This window comes from Ammospiza nelsoni, chromosome 11 (genome assembly GCF_027579445.1).
Source record: "Ammospiza nelsoni isolate bAmmNel1 chromosome 11, bAmmNel1.pri, whole genome shotgun sequence".
In the NCBI taxonomy this organism is placed as follows: domain Eukaryota; kingdom Metazoa; phylum Chordata; class Aves; order Passeriformes; family Passerellidae; genus Ammospiza; species Ammospiza nelsoni.
In genome coordinates, this window is record NC_080643.1 from 7,266,087 (window position 1) to 7,278,733 (window position 12,647).

At 44.5% G+C, this 12,647-nt stretch overlaps 1 protein-coding gene across 15 annotated transcripts in view; it reads left to right on the forward strand.

Annotated features, from left to right (window-relative positions):
- CADPS (calcium dependent secretion activator) overlaps nucleotides 1-12,647 on the forward strand; it is a 203,412-nt gene that overhangs the window by 121,529 nt on the left and 69,236 nt on the right. For all 15 annotated transcript variants that reach the window (XM_059480072.1, XM_059480074.1, XM_059480081.1 and 12 more), the window contains exons 13-15: nucleotides 1,092-1,279; nucleotides 11,291-11,392; nucleotides 12,219-12,282. In XM_059480072.1, the coding sequence (XP_059336055.1) occupies nucleotides 1,092-1,279; nucleotides 11,291-11,392; nucleotides 12,219-12,282 (354 nt within the window). The remainder of the gene's footprint in view (nucleotides 1-1,091; nucleotides 1,280-11,290; nucleotides 11,393-12,218; nucleotides 12,283-12,647) is intronic.

Sequence of the window (12,647 nt, forward strand, 5' to 3'; positions counted from 1 at the left end):
GGTAGAAAATATATTTTAATCTTTCACAGCAGTGTTGTTTCTAAGATGTAGCATTTGGGGTAACAGATGGGGTGGCAAAGAAGTTGCCTATAGGGGCAGTGCTCTGCCTCAACTACTCTCCCGCCCGCTGCAGGAACTTTTCAATTAAACGATGAAAGATTTTGCAGCTTGATGCATTCCAGAGCTGCGTCTTAGCAATTGTTTAGCACCCAAATTTCCATGTAAATATTGACGATTTTGCAGTGTTTGAAAAGCAGTCTATGAGATTATTCCTGTTCTCGTTAGCCCCTCTCCTGAAGGCAGAGGCACGCTCCACTTCAGCTGTCCCAGGACCTTCACCAGAGCCATCCCCTTGCAGGGAAGGGCGTCCTCCTTGGGAGTCTGGACATTGCACCACAAGCCTTGTGTCACCAGCTCCTCAGGGTGATACAAAGAGATGGTCTGAGCTTCCTGGGTGTGTAAAGGAATCCTGCTCTTCAGCTGAGCTCCCCTTGTTTCAGTGCCAAGGAGCTGGGCGATGTCAGAGCATGTCGCCAGCAGCACGCAATAAGGAAATAAGGACAATGGAAACGTCCCTGTCTGATACTGCAGAATTGCCTTTCTCCATCTGCAGGACGTTCCTACCTGCCAGATGCAAGAGAAGTCATTTTTCAGTGCAATCCTCTGTCCTCCTCCCCCAGATCAATCTTCCTGCTCCTGGCCAAATGTACAATCCCATCCCCAGAATGAGACTACTGTTTCACACTGTTTAAATAACCAAACCTTGACATCTCTTAAAGGTGTCTTTTTCTTCCTTTGTATATTTTTGCTGGGCACTGACATGAACTGGCCTAACTTTTCAGCATTTTAAATGACATTTCCCTTTAATGGTAGCATAATATGTTTTTGTTAATAGTTGCACTGAGTATATGCTGTGTTTGAGTGATGATGTGCAGACTGTATTGTTTGAGTGTCCTCTCTCCTTTTTCCTTAATGTGGCCTTAGGTTTGTATTTCTTTTTATTAGAACAGTTGACCACTACACCTCCAAGTGTGATAGCCTTTGTATTTAATAACTTATATTTAAAATCAAGTCTCTTTATTTCTAAACAGGGCTGGTTTAGTCCTGGCCAGGTCTTTGTGCTAGATGAGTATTGTGCACGTAATGGAGTGAGAGGCTGTCACAGACATCTCTGCTACCTCAGAGATTTGCTAGAGCGCGCAGAAAACGGAGCTATGATTGACCCCACCTTACTTCACTACAGCTTTGCCTTTTGTGCATCACATGTTCATGGCAACAGGTAAGGAATTCTTCTTGGCTAGCAGTGCCCTGCCAACAAGAGATGACTTTGTCAAATACAGGTTTCCTTGGATAATGCACAACAGTCCCCAATTTGTTTTCACAGTGGATGTTTGGCAGCAGCACTTCTAGTGGCATAGTCGGTTTGTTTGTTTGTTTCATTGCTTGTTTAATGTAAGCAGTAAAAATGCACATAGAGGATCCAGAAATGAAGGTTTTTAACTTACTTGCCCAGGCACTTGCTAAGATGCAGTTCTGAACACGATGCAGTTGCAGTCCCTGTGACTGTCACGGGTTGAATAAATGGAAGTAAATGATACACTGTGCTGATTTAATTGCTGTGCGAGAGGATCTGACAAGTTGGAGCAGTGAAATTTTCAGCAGTATCAAACTTCAGTGCTCAGAAGGGCTTTAAGCCCTTGGGCACCCGTGGCTCATTTAAAGACCACGTGACATCAGTTCAGAAATTGCTTAGACATAACTGGAAATTTTATCTTGCTCTGTTACAAAGCAATTTCAGTTTCAGAAGAAGACAGTTCCTTTCTCTCAAATGTGACAAACCTTTGATGGGAGGAACTGGAGCTGTGTTTTTCCCCCCTCTCCGTTTATTTTGTTGACAGCTGTTGCATCTATTGCAGCTTCTTTTTCTGCTTTTTTCTGTTAATGTTTGTTGTATATTTTGCGATATCACTTTGTATCTTACATATGTTGCTGAAGAAAGGATTGTTAAGAAATAATTAGGTGTTTTCATATACCTCTGGTAAATACCACCCTGAATTACGACATGCATTGCCCAGGTTTCACATTGCAAGGCTGTCGCTTGCTTTTGCAGTTACTTTCATACATCTTGTCATGGAAACCAAGTTTTGCTTCCTTAGTTTCTTTTTTAGTTCTGACTTTCCGTTGCTCATTCGTTCTTTCTTTGCCAATTGTTATGTGATTTCAGTTGTTTCCTTTCAGTTTAATTTCCTTTTGTTTTATTTTGAAGTTTTTCATTCTTTCTTCTTATTTCTTTCACTTTTGCTGCCGGCCTTGCCCCCCACATTTCAATCATTCCCCCAAGCCAACTCATGGCAGAATTACTTGGTGGGTCACAGCCAAGTGCAGACGGTGAGGGGGGCAAAGCCTCTGCCGCTGAAACGGAGACAAAAAAGGATTCCAAAAAGGAGTCCAAAAAAAAGAAGGAGCCCAAAACCCAGCCGAATCCAGAGCCGAAAAGGTAAGCAAAAGTGTGCAGTGCACAGGAGTGTGTTGCAGAGGGCTTCTCAATCACTGAGCACACTGGGCAGCTGCACCCCCATGGCTCAGGGAGATCTGACTCCAGCATTTGGGTCTCATGCTCTCCTGGGAGCTGGATAGCATTTGGGCACCCAAGTCCCACAGGGGATCAGAGACTGAGGTTTTTAGGTGTGTGTTTAGAAGATGGCTCACATGGTGTTTAGGGGATGGCACCAGCCAGTAAAAGTGGCTGCCCTATTGCCCTTTGTCCTAGGCAGGACTCAGCAGACAGCTGGTTTGGGAACAGGACTTGGCTCAAAGCCCATCTGGCCCATAACAGAGAGGAGGTGGGATGCTCATCACAGCTACCCCATGTACCTCTGCACAGGGTCCAGCACAGCCAGGGCTGAAGCTTCCTCTTCATCAGGGTTGGTGGCAGGAGGTATCTAATGGTATGGACCAAGGTCACAACCTCCCATTCCCTCTCCATGAGGCTGGAGAGTTTTGGACTCAGGAAAATGTCGTGCTCTCAAGCCAGTCCCATGCTGTTCAGCTGTCCAGGGCTGTGTGTGGCTGCTGCACTGTATGAGGACCTGTTGGGCACTGTGAGAGGGACAATTTGGCCATGGATGGGCTGTTCCAATCACTCATTTAAAATATTCCAAGAAAGGAATGAGGTGTCTTGCTGTGACTTAGTTGTCTTTAGTTGACTTCACATCCGAAAGCTGAAGGTTCATGTTCCTTCTTGGTCTGTGCTGTCTCTCTGTTGCCTGGGGATTGCGGGAGGCTCTGTGTGGGAGCTGCAAGGCTGCAGCATTGCGCGTTCCCACCAAGGGCAGGCTCTGTTTAACACCCAACAGTTTGCTATGGAGTCTGTGGGGTGCAGCGTCTGGCTTTTGGTACCAGAAGGTCACAGAAAGGGACCACAGGAGGTCTCGGAGGAAAACGCGACTGCTTATCTCTGTGTCTACTCTAAGCAATCTGAATATCTGAGTGGAAGAGTCATGATTTCTTTTCAGAGAGCTGTTGAGGCCACATGCATCATGCATTTGCGAGCTGGCTGGCAGAGAGCGATGGAAAGCCAGTATTAACCAGGCAGTCCTTACTGGCAGTTGTGATGTGTGTAAAGCCATGCTCACTTTAGCTGTGTCCCTCCCTCCCTCCCTCCCACCCACCTGCTGCGTCCATACATTGCTCATTGCCTTATGACTGGCCCTGCTCTCCCCAGGAAACTTACAGCTCATGGCAGAGCTGAAACTTTCCATGTAAAAGTTGTCAAGGTGGCAGATCTGCCCCAGGACCCAGCACAGCACCCAAGAGAACATCTTGGAGTGGCCATGTATTGCATTGTTGTTGGGATGCACAGTGGTCTGGGAAAGACTGAGTTACAAGACATTTTTGTGTTTAACAAAGGCTTCTTTTTCCATCAAATCTGAAAAAGTGTTGATTTTCTTCATAAAGAAGAGTTCCTTCACTTTTAGACAGTAAACACCCCTGAATGGGTGGTTTAGCTTTCCCCAGGATGAAGTTGGCTGTCAGACAGAATATGCCACCCAGTAATGAAGGTCGAGCAGGGAGATAATTTCATGTGGCTATCAATCTCCTGTATTAGCAGCAGACAGTGATGGAGCTGAGGTGGGCTGTCTGTTTGTATCGTGTTTGCATAAGGTCAGGCAGCGAGACAACAGTCGCTCGCAGTCAGCGGGAAGTGCAGGCAGGCTGTGGATGCTGAGGACAGCCTGAAGGTCAAGGCTGACAGGATGACAGGTGTCAGTGTGGGGATGATGCCTCCTCGCCCGGCCGGCCCCCGCCTCGGCAGCGCGGCCGCGCGCAGCCAGGACGGGAGCAGGAAGGCTGCTGCTGGAAATGCAGCCCCAGCTTGGGGCTGGCCCTGCGGCTGCAGCAGGTGAAGTGGTCAGAATGGGGTTTTGTGAACAGTTTGGAGCCCTGTTGGCTTACATGTCAGAGTTTGGTCTCCCCTCCTTTGGGCTCATGTATCTTATTCAGACCTCTGACATGATCTCTCCATACCAAGGCTGTAAATCACTGCTATTTGCACGGCAGCCCACATAATTTTTCTTTTAATTTTTCACAAGTAGAAATTTCTACTTGTGAAATTCACAAGTAGAAATGGAGTTAAATGTAAATTACTTACCCTAAGTTTCACCTCCTGAGACACCTGACTATGGAAGTGCAGGGTGTGAGGAAAACAGTGACCAGCAAGAGCAATATCCACATGGTTTACTGTCCTCAGGTACTTGCTCTTCACTGAGACTGAGAAACTCAATGCTTTTTAATTGTTGTGGTCACTCATTAGTTGATAATGGGGTTTTGTCCACTTGGTATCACAGGATGCCTTTTACAAAGACTTATCATTATAAAAAACTGTTATTTCTGATGTATTTACATAGGTGACAGGTAGTGAAGGCACAGAATTATCCAGACATCCCAACAACACGCCATATGTTTATTGATGTATCTTTGGTACCACCACTATGTTGCTTTTCTTTATCAATAGTCCTCCAGAGAACTAGCAAAGACAAGAGCAGGAATGGTTTTGAAAAGACATTGTGATTTGGAATAAAATTGTGAAAGGGTTTACATGGCCACCAAGATCCTTCCCTGCCTTCTCTCTCCTTGTTTTCACGGTTCTCATGTCAGAGGGCTGTGGCAGAACTGCCAGTGTTGTTTGACACGCAGAGAAGTGATGTGTTAGAGGAACCTCACTTCTTCCCTGTCTGCACATGAGAGAAGTATTGTGGAACAAAAATTTGAGCTCAGCTCTTCCAGGTCTAAAGTTAGTGCCTAAATCTTGAGCAATAGCTCCTGTCCCTTGCAAAGAAGTGGCTTTCAGAAATGGCCTCGTGCTTTTTTTTTTTTAATTTAAGCATAGAATAGCATTATTTATAAATGTTAAAGTTAGCACCATGAAAAATTCTTTTTGTGCTTGTTAATTCTAAACTTTTAAAAATCAGACTTAAATATTGATCATTTGCATGCTAAATATTAGCAGACTGAGCTTATCAAAATCAGGTGCTGGTCTGAATTCCCTCCAGTCTAATAATAACCAAGCACCATAATCTTCTGCAAGTTGTTCAATGACTATTTACCTAGGGTTCAAGCAGCTACAAGTCTCCCTATTAATTAATTTGGTATATTAGTGATTTCCCTTTCTTGTTTAAACTGTATTTTACGGCCTCAAATTTGTTTTCAAGAAAAAACAGGTTTTTTTTAACTAATGTTACCATTAGCTTTTATTACTGTTTTTACAACCCAGCAGAAATATGCTATTGTCATAAACCTTCAGGAATTGAAAACTCTATGTGACATACCTGCAGTTTTCTCCATTGTATTGTAATTGCATATGTGGTCTGTTTCACATAAAGACTTCCACACAGCTAGTTGAAACAACAGAAATGCAGGATTATTTCTGTCCCTTAAGCAGTAAGTACGCTTTATCACGATATCTTCGTGTGCTCTGTGTTGGGTTTCTCGTTCAGGTGCCCTGCCCTGGCTGCAGTAAGGCAGGTTCAGGCTGGCAGGGTGTGATGTCCTGCCCTGTTGTGAGGCGCCAGCTCAGTGTCCCATCCAGCACCGCAGTGACACAGCAGGTGCTCCCTGTGCTGCCTGTCGGATGGGATGCTCTGCCTGTGCTGAAGGGCTGGCTTGGCAGCCACCAGCAGGTCACCAGCTCCGTGCAGGAGGCTGACACGATCCATCACAATGGGTGTGGGATGGCAGGGCTCAGAAACCACCCGGCGCAGTGCGTCAGGGGTGCGGATGGCACATGAGAACCGATGAGCTGTGACTTGGCTCGGCGCTGCGGCGTGGAGGAGAGCCCGAGCGAAGGGAAGGCAGGAGTTGGGAGATTAAAGGGTTCCCATGCTCAGCAGCACCTCATGGGCAGCTGGGGCAGCCCCCAGGAGCTCTGGGGTGAGCAAAGGGCTTCTCACCGACCTTTCCCTCACGGTATGAGTCCCCAGAAGAAAGGGGAGATGGGGAAAATCCATGTTTGCTGAACACACTTTTTTCCTAGGGGTGTAGGCAGGTGGGCTCTTTCAGGTCTGGTCTGCTGGGGGAGATGTGAGAGGCAGCCGTGATCCTGCCCACATCCCCAGAGCCCGTCCTCGTGCAACCGGTGGGACTGAGCAGGCAACTCCTCCCGCGAGGCTGCTGCGAAAGCCTCTCCTGACACATGCCGTCCAAGGCACTAATCATCGATGTTTACTGTATAGCTCATATGTGCTGCACCTGGCAACCAGCAAGGGAGCTGAAGGCAGCACGTGTTTTATATTTGAGTTGTTACTTAAAAAATCAAATTATTTGCATCAGTTTTTGACATTGTTTTTTTTCCCTTGGCTCTGCATGCCAGGGCTCACAGTGCGTGCAAAGATCTGTTTGCTACGTGTAAGCAATATTTTCCCCAGTTTAAAAAAAAAAAGAAAGTGTAGACAAGTTAAACATAAAAGGTGTAAAAGATGATATGTCTTTTCATTTAGAAGCCGACGTGGTATTTCATGGAGGCTTATGTCAAAGAGATTAACGCGCTGGAGCTATACTGTATATTTATAATTGCATACAAATGCATGCTATTTCTTCATATATTAGTCTTTGTTAAAAAATCATTTTGATATATTTGTTTTAGCAGCATAACTAGCCCTGGGGGCACCGGGTATAATTAGAAAAGGGCATGGGGGGAGGCGGGACTTGTAGAATAAAGCAGTGGCCTTAGGATCACAGGTCCTAATTATAATTTATAATTAACCCCGGAATTTGCACAAACCATCTAAGCTAAACAAGGACTATCATTTTTGCTGTTTAAATTGCAACCCTTTTTTTTTAATTTCACCACCTGCTTTGTTGATGTTGTTGTTTTTGTGGTTTAAAACTTAAAAACATGGGGGGATTAGGAAAGTGGCATTTAAAACTTTTCATATGAAATATTTACTGTGGGAATTTACTAGTTTAGAGCCAACACAGTGAATCTGCAGCAGAAGGAGTGATCTGAAACTTGTTTACTTATAATTAAAAATCTCGTTAGTTATTTTTCTTGCCTTTTTTGCCCTTCTGCTTCCCTCTCTGCCCACAGCTTCTGCCGTACACCTCAAGTACCCGTGAGCAGGAGCTATAGAGAATTGGATGGAATTGTCTGCACACAGATGGAGACAGTAATGTTGTTTGTCCAACTGAATTCATAGACCCAAACCCATTTTGTCCCTCGTGCATTTGTATATACCATGTACATCCAAAACTTCTGTTCCACCCTTTTGCTCTCCTCTCACTTCTCATCACTGCTTCAGTGCAATAGTGATGTGGTTGTGGATTGTGTGTGAGAACATCAGTTCCTGCAGCTTAGAGAGATGCTGCTCGCTGGTGGAGTTGATGCTTCTGTACATGAGATTTAGATCAAATAGCTAGTATCAAAGTTGAGCTAGAGACCTTTGCTGAAAACAAAATTGCCAATAAGCATCAGAATGAGCTGTGCAGCTTGAGCTTCTCCTGGGGATTTTTTCAGCCCCATCAGCCATGTATCGAAATTGTCTAGAGCACAGAAGTGAATCTTAAATTACAGTGATGCTAGATACCCTTTGTGTTCTTGCAAAAGGGAAAATAAATATGTTCCCTCAGAAAGATTATATTTTCAAAGTATATTTGACTTGAATATTTAATTAGGTTTCAAAATTATCGAGCTAATAAATTAAGTGGAAGGCTTTGGGTAGTGTTTTTCCAGTTCTATCTATATCCTGCATTTGTCACTAATTAATGAGTTTCTAATGCTTCAGCTTCTGGGAAGATGAGCAACAAAGATTAACATAACTAGTAAATCCAAAGATGTGCAACTGGGTTATAGTATTTGAAATTTGACAAAAACATCGGAAGTATTATTATTTGTGACATGGCTCAAGATGGGGGATTGTGAGGAAAGCAAAGATGACAGAACTGGTGCTAACCACTGTGACAACAACTTGAAAAGCAGCCGACATGACATCTTTCCTATCATGCTGCCGAAAATGTCAACTTTGTGAAGGACAGTGAGAAAATGGTTTGCCGAAAATCTGAAAGGTAGATTCAAGAGATGCTCATCATGTCAGATGCAATATAGTCCACAGCTGGGTGAGAAAGGGAGTCCTTGCCATGGTGATGGCTCTCGCTTGGCAGGCCCTTCCAGACATCCACACTGCTCCAAAAATGGCTACAGCTGACCTGTAGATTGTCTCAGGTTTGCATGAGACGTGAGAGTGGCTTGTGCTTACACTCAGCGTGGAGGAACCGGTGGCCAGAGCCACTGGGTTTGTGTCCTCCTGGCTCACAGGAAAGGGGAAGCCCAAAGGATTAAGCTTTCATTGTGTGTGTGTGTGTGTGTGTGTGTGTGTGTGGCTTAGAGGTTTGGTTGGCATCCCTTCGGTTGTTGTGACTGGGGCAAAAGCCACATTTGCCAGAGGTTTTCTCTCCACAGCCCACCCTTTGTCTTTATGTGGGTCAGTGATGCTTCCAGAGCTGCCCCTGCCTGGCAGGACACACCTGGTGCTGTCAGGTCAGCCTGTGCTGGGTGTCCACCATGAGCTGTTACATGGTGAGTGCTCTGAGTGCAGTGAGAGACTGAGATTCATGTGGGAGGGCTGCGACCCAGCCTGAGCTGTCAGATCCTGCCATTAAATCTCACCAGTTGAGGTTATTGACCTAGCAAAGGGTGACACAATTTTCAGACCATTTCCAGTCCCACAGCAAATCACTGCCAGGGCAGGCAGCTTTTACTGCCTCGTTTGTCAGTGCTGATACAATTAACCCAGTGACACTCTGAGCTGTTGTGGGTACAGGGCAAGGACCAAATGCCAAAAGTCAAACGAGGGCTTCAACCTTGCACCTTAATATATGGCATTTATTGTGGTCTGCCTTGAATTATCTCTCTCTGCCTGGGAGCAAACCAGGCACTGTGAGGTGCACAGCATCACAAAAGGCATGGACATCTCTATCTGAATATTAAATATTTTATGGAACTTTGGAATAAATTATATTAAGCATGTTAAGACATTAATTTTTGTTCAATATCTAATTTGGGTTTTTTTGTGGCTTGCTCATTTTTTCAAAATAACTGGTACTAATTAGTTACTAATGAGACCAGATCCATACTTCCAAAATTGTTTATGAAATGTGTTCCCCAACTGAGACATTTTATCCAAGTTTCAGCCTAAATCTTTTTTTCCTGTTTTTTTCCTTAATACACAACTGAATTTGGCAAATAATCAAAGAAAGATTCTGATTAAATGCTGTTTAACTTTAAATACATGCCCTGGTATTCAAGTATTTTTCTGTGTCCATGCTGCAAGTTTTATTTAATGTATATTTAGCTTTAAAATTTTGCAGTAAATATCATCTACGGTTTGCAAGTTCCTCTTCCCAAATGTTTTAATGGTTTATTCACCTGTGTTGGAATATCAGAGTTCATATTTATGATATTAAGAGCTTAGTAAATGTAGGGTCGAGGAGAAGTGATTGCACAGATTTTATAGATTTTAATTTTTTTATAGATTTTTTTTTTTCTTTTTAAGTTTAGGGCCTTTGATTTTTTAAGAGGAAAATAAAGCCAACCAATTAACCCCTGACAGGAGGTTCATTAGAAGCTTTGTAATCCCTTGCCAAGTCTTTTGTAAAGCCAAACCAGTCTAGTACTGCGGATTTATGCAGCTTAAGCTGAACACTGGGGGAGGCCTTTAAGTAAGAACATTTGTTCAATTTTAAGATGTCTTACATTACCTCAAGATTGCCTGTGCCAGCAGAGTTGCCCAGGAGCACGCAAATGCTGAGACTTTGCTCTGCAGCGATGGAAGCAGAGCCAGTGATTGTGTGCCTGGCCGATGCCTTTGGTGGATGGGTGGATCAGAGTCGCTCCCTCCTCCTGCCTGGGATGCTCTGCACGGCAGGTTTTGCCATGTGGGTGTGGGGGAGAAGGAGGGGATTGGGAGTGTTGGCACCAGCAGAGGTGCAGGACAGAATGGCACAGGGATCAGGGCATTATCCAGCCCCCAGGAAGAGCCTCAGCAGGGATTGTCTGCACACTGTGCTCCGTGAAAGATGAGAAATGCCCCAAGGCAGCACGACCTGGGTGTCTCACAACACACTCCTGTGCACTCCTCAAATAGAGGGGCATCAAGTAGTCTGAGAAAATTTGAGATAAATTGCATAATGTGTTCGTTTTTATAAATTAAAATTAAACTACTGAAGAGGCATTGCATTTCCAATGCAAAATGCATGTCACTCTTCAGGCACATTTCGACAGAATATATTGAAGATGGTTCACTTCAAGAAACCTCTATAATGGGGTGATTCAGCAGCTAGGAAAGAGTGCAGAATTTTATATTCTGTTTATATCCATGTCATTGATATTCTTTTATACTGTGAATTGTGTTAAATTAGCAGCTGAATTTTTCTGAAGAAATTCAGACCCTATTTTGCCAGCAACCGGCTCAATCCTGACATGAGAGCTGGCATTGTACTCTCTGTATATACCTTTATTTTGAGGGAAATCTGCTTTTCCCAACTTCTTTAATAATAAAAATAAGGGGGGGGGGTATCCACATCTAGGTTATCACTGTGAGAGAAGATACTTGTCTATTTGTTTATTTTTGATACTTTGGCAGCGGTGCTGCTGCAGCCACCCCTCTGTCGGCATGGCACATCCTCTGCCCTGGGTCTCAGAGTTGCTGAGGGTCCTTTTGGAAAGGACAGCGTGCTGTGGGATGAGATCCCAGGGTGCTGAGGTGGAGTCTGAGTCATTGTGGCATTTCTCCTGCAGGCCTGACGGGATAGGAACGGTGACCGTGGATGAGAAAGAGCGTTTCGAAGAGATCAAGGAGCGGCTCCGGGTGCTGCTGGAGAATCAGATCACACATTTCAGGTAAAGGCACAGAGCCCAGGCTGAATGCGAGAAGAATGATTTCCTCACAGCTCCCTCCTATAAGCAGCAAAGCCAAAAGGCAGGTTTTGAATGCACACAGGAATTTTGCATAAGTGACACAGACCTACACAGGGCAGTGAAGCATGTTTATAGCTGCCGTGTGATTTTAAATATATATCCTTTAAAGGATATTTCAAACCATCTTGCTCCCATAGGCATGGTAAAGCTGTGGATTTTGTCTAAAATATAACAACAAAAAATCTCTTATCCTTATCCTCTTATTTCTCTGTTCCTCTCTGCTCAGTTATAACCCATTTACCTTCTCCCTAGAGTTGACAGGCAGGGCTTTCTGCAGGGATGTCACAGTATGGAAAGATACCCCCAAAAAAAGGGATGAATGGCCCCCAGCACACTGGTCAGGTCAGGCAGGCTGTGCATATTCACACAGATGGGTGATGTGCATTACCTACACCCTGGTGCATTGCCAGGTCTCTAGCTGGAAATAAATGTCCCTTCCATAGGGTCTTTTTTTCCCCCATTTTTAGAAGAAGATGGTATTATCTCTCCAAGGAGATCTAAAAACTCTCCAGGTAACACCCAGATTTAAGAAACTGCTAAAACTCTCAGCTTATTACTAACCCATATTCTCTTTTGCTGCCTTAGTCTACATCCACAAAGCCTTTCAGGAAGTTACCCAATAGAAAGGCTGCTCATTCCAGGCAGAGACTAGAGAATTGCTTGGACAGACTTAGGAAAGCATCTTTATGGCTCAGGAAAGGTTTTCATGTGCACTTGGTCTAATGCTAAGATAATGTGCTTTTTCTAGGTACTGCTTCCCATTTGGCCGTCCAGAGGGTGCACTGAAAGCCACTCTGTCACTGCTGGAAAGGGTAAGCACAGAAACAGCAGAGAGTAATTAAAATGACCTGTTCTCATATATCCTTCTATCTCAAAAAGCTCGAGGAGCTGTTTGCTTTGCGTAGGACATGTAATTAATGATATCTTACACTGAAATGTGGGGCTTAGGTGGGGTTGGTGTCTCCTGCCTCAGCTGAGAGGCAGGTGTGTAGCCTGACCACTAAGGGCACAATATTCTGTGTCTGTGTTGTCAGGTAAGGGTGAGGGGTCTGCCTGGCAAAGGTCCACATCACAGACCTTTGGCAGCAATGCCTGGCTGCTGCCTGGTGAAATTCCCATCTTGAGGCAAACTTGTTCCCTCTGGATGTATAAAACCTGCTCACCATGATCCTCCTCC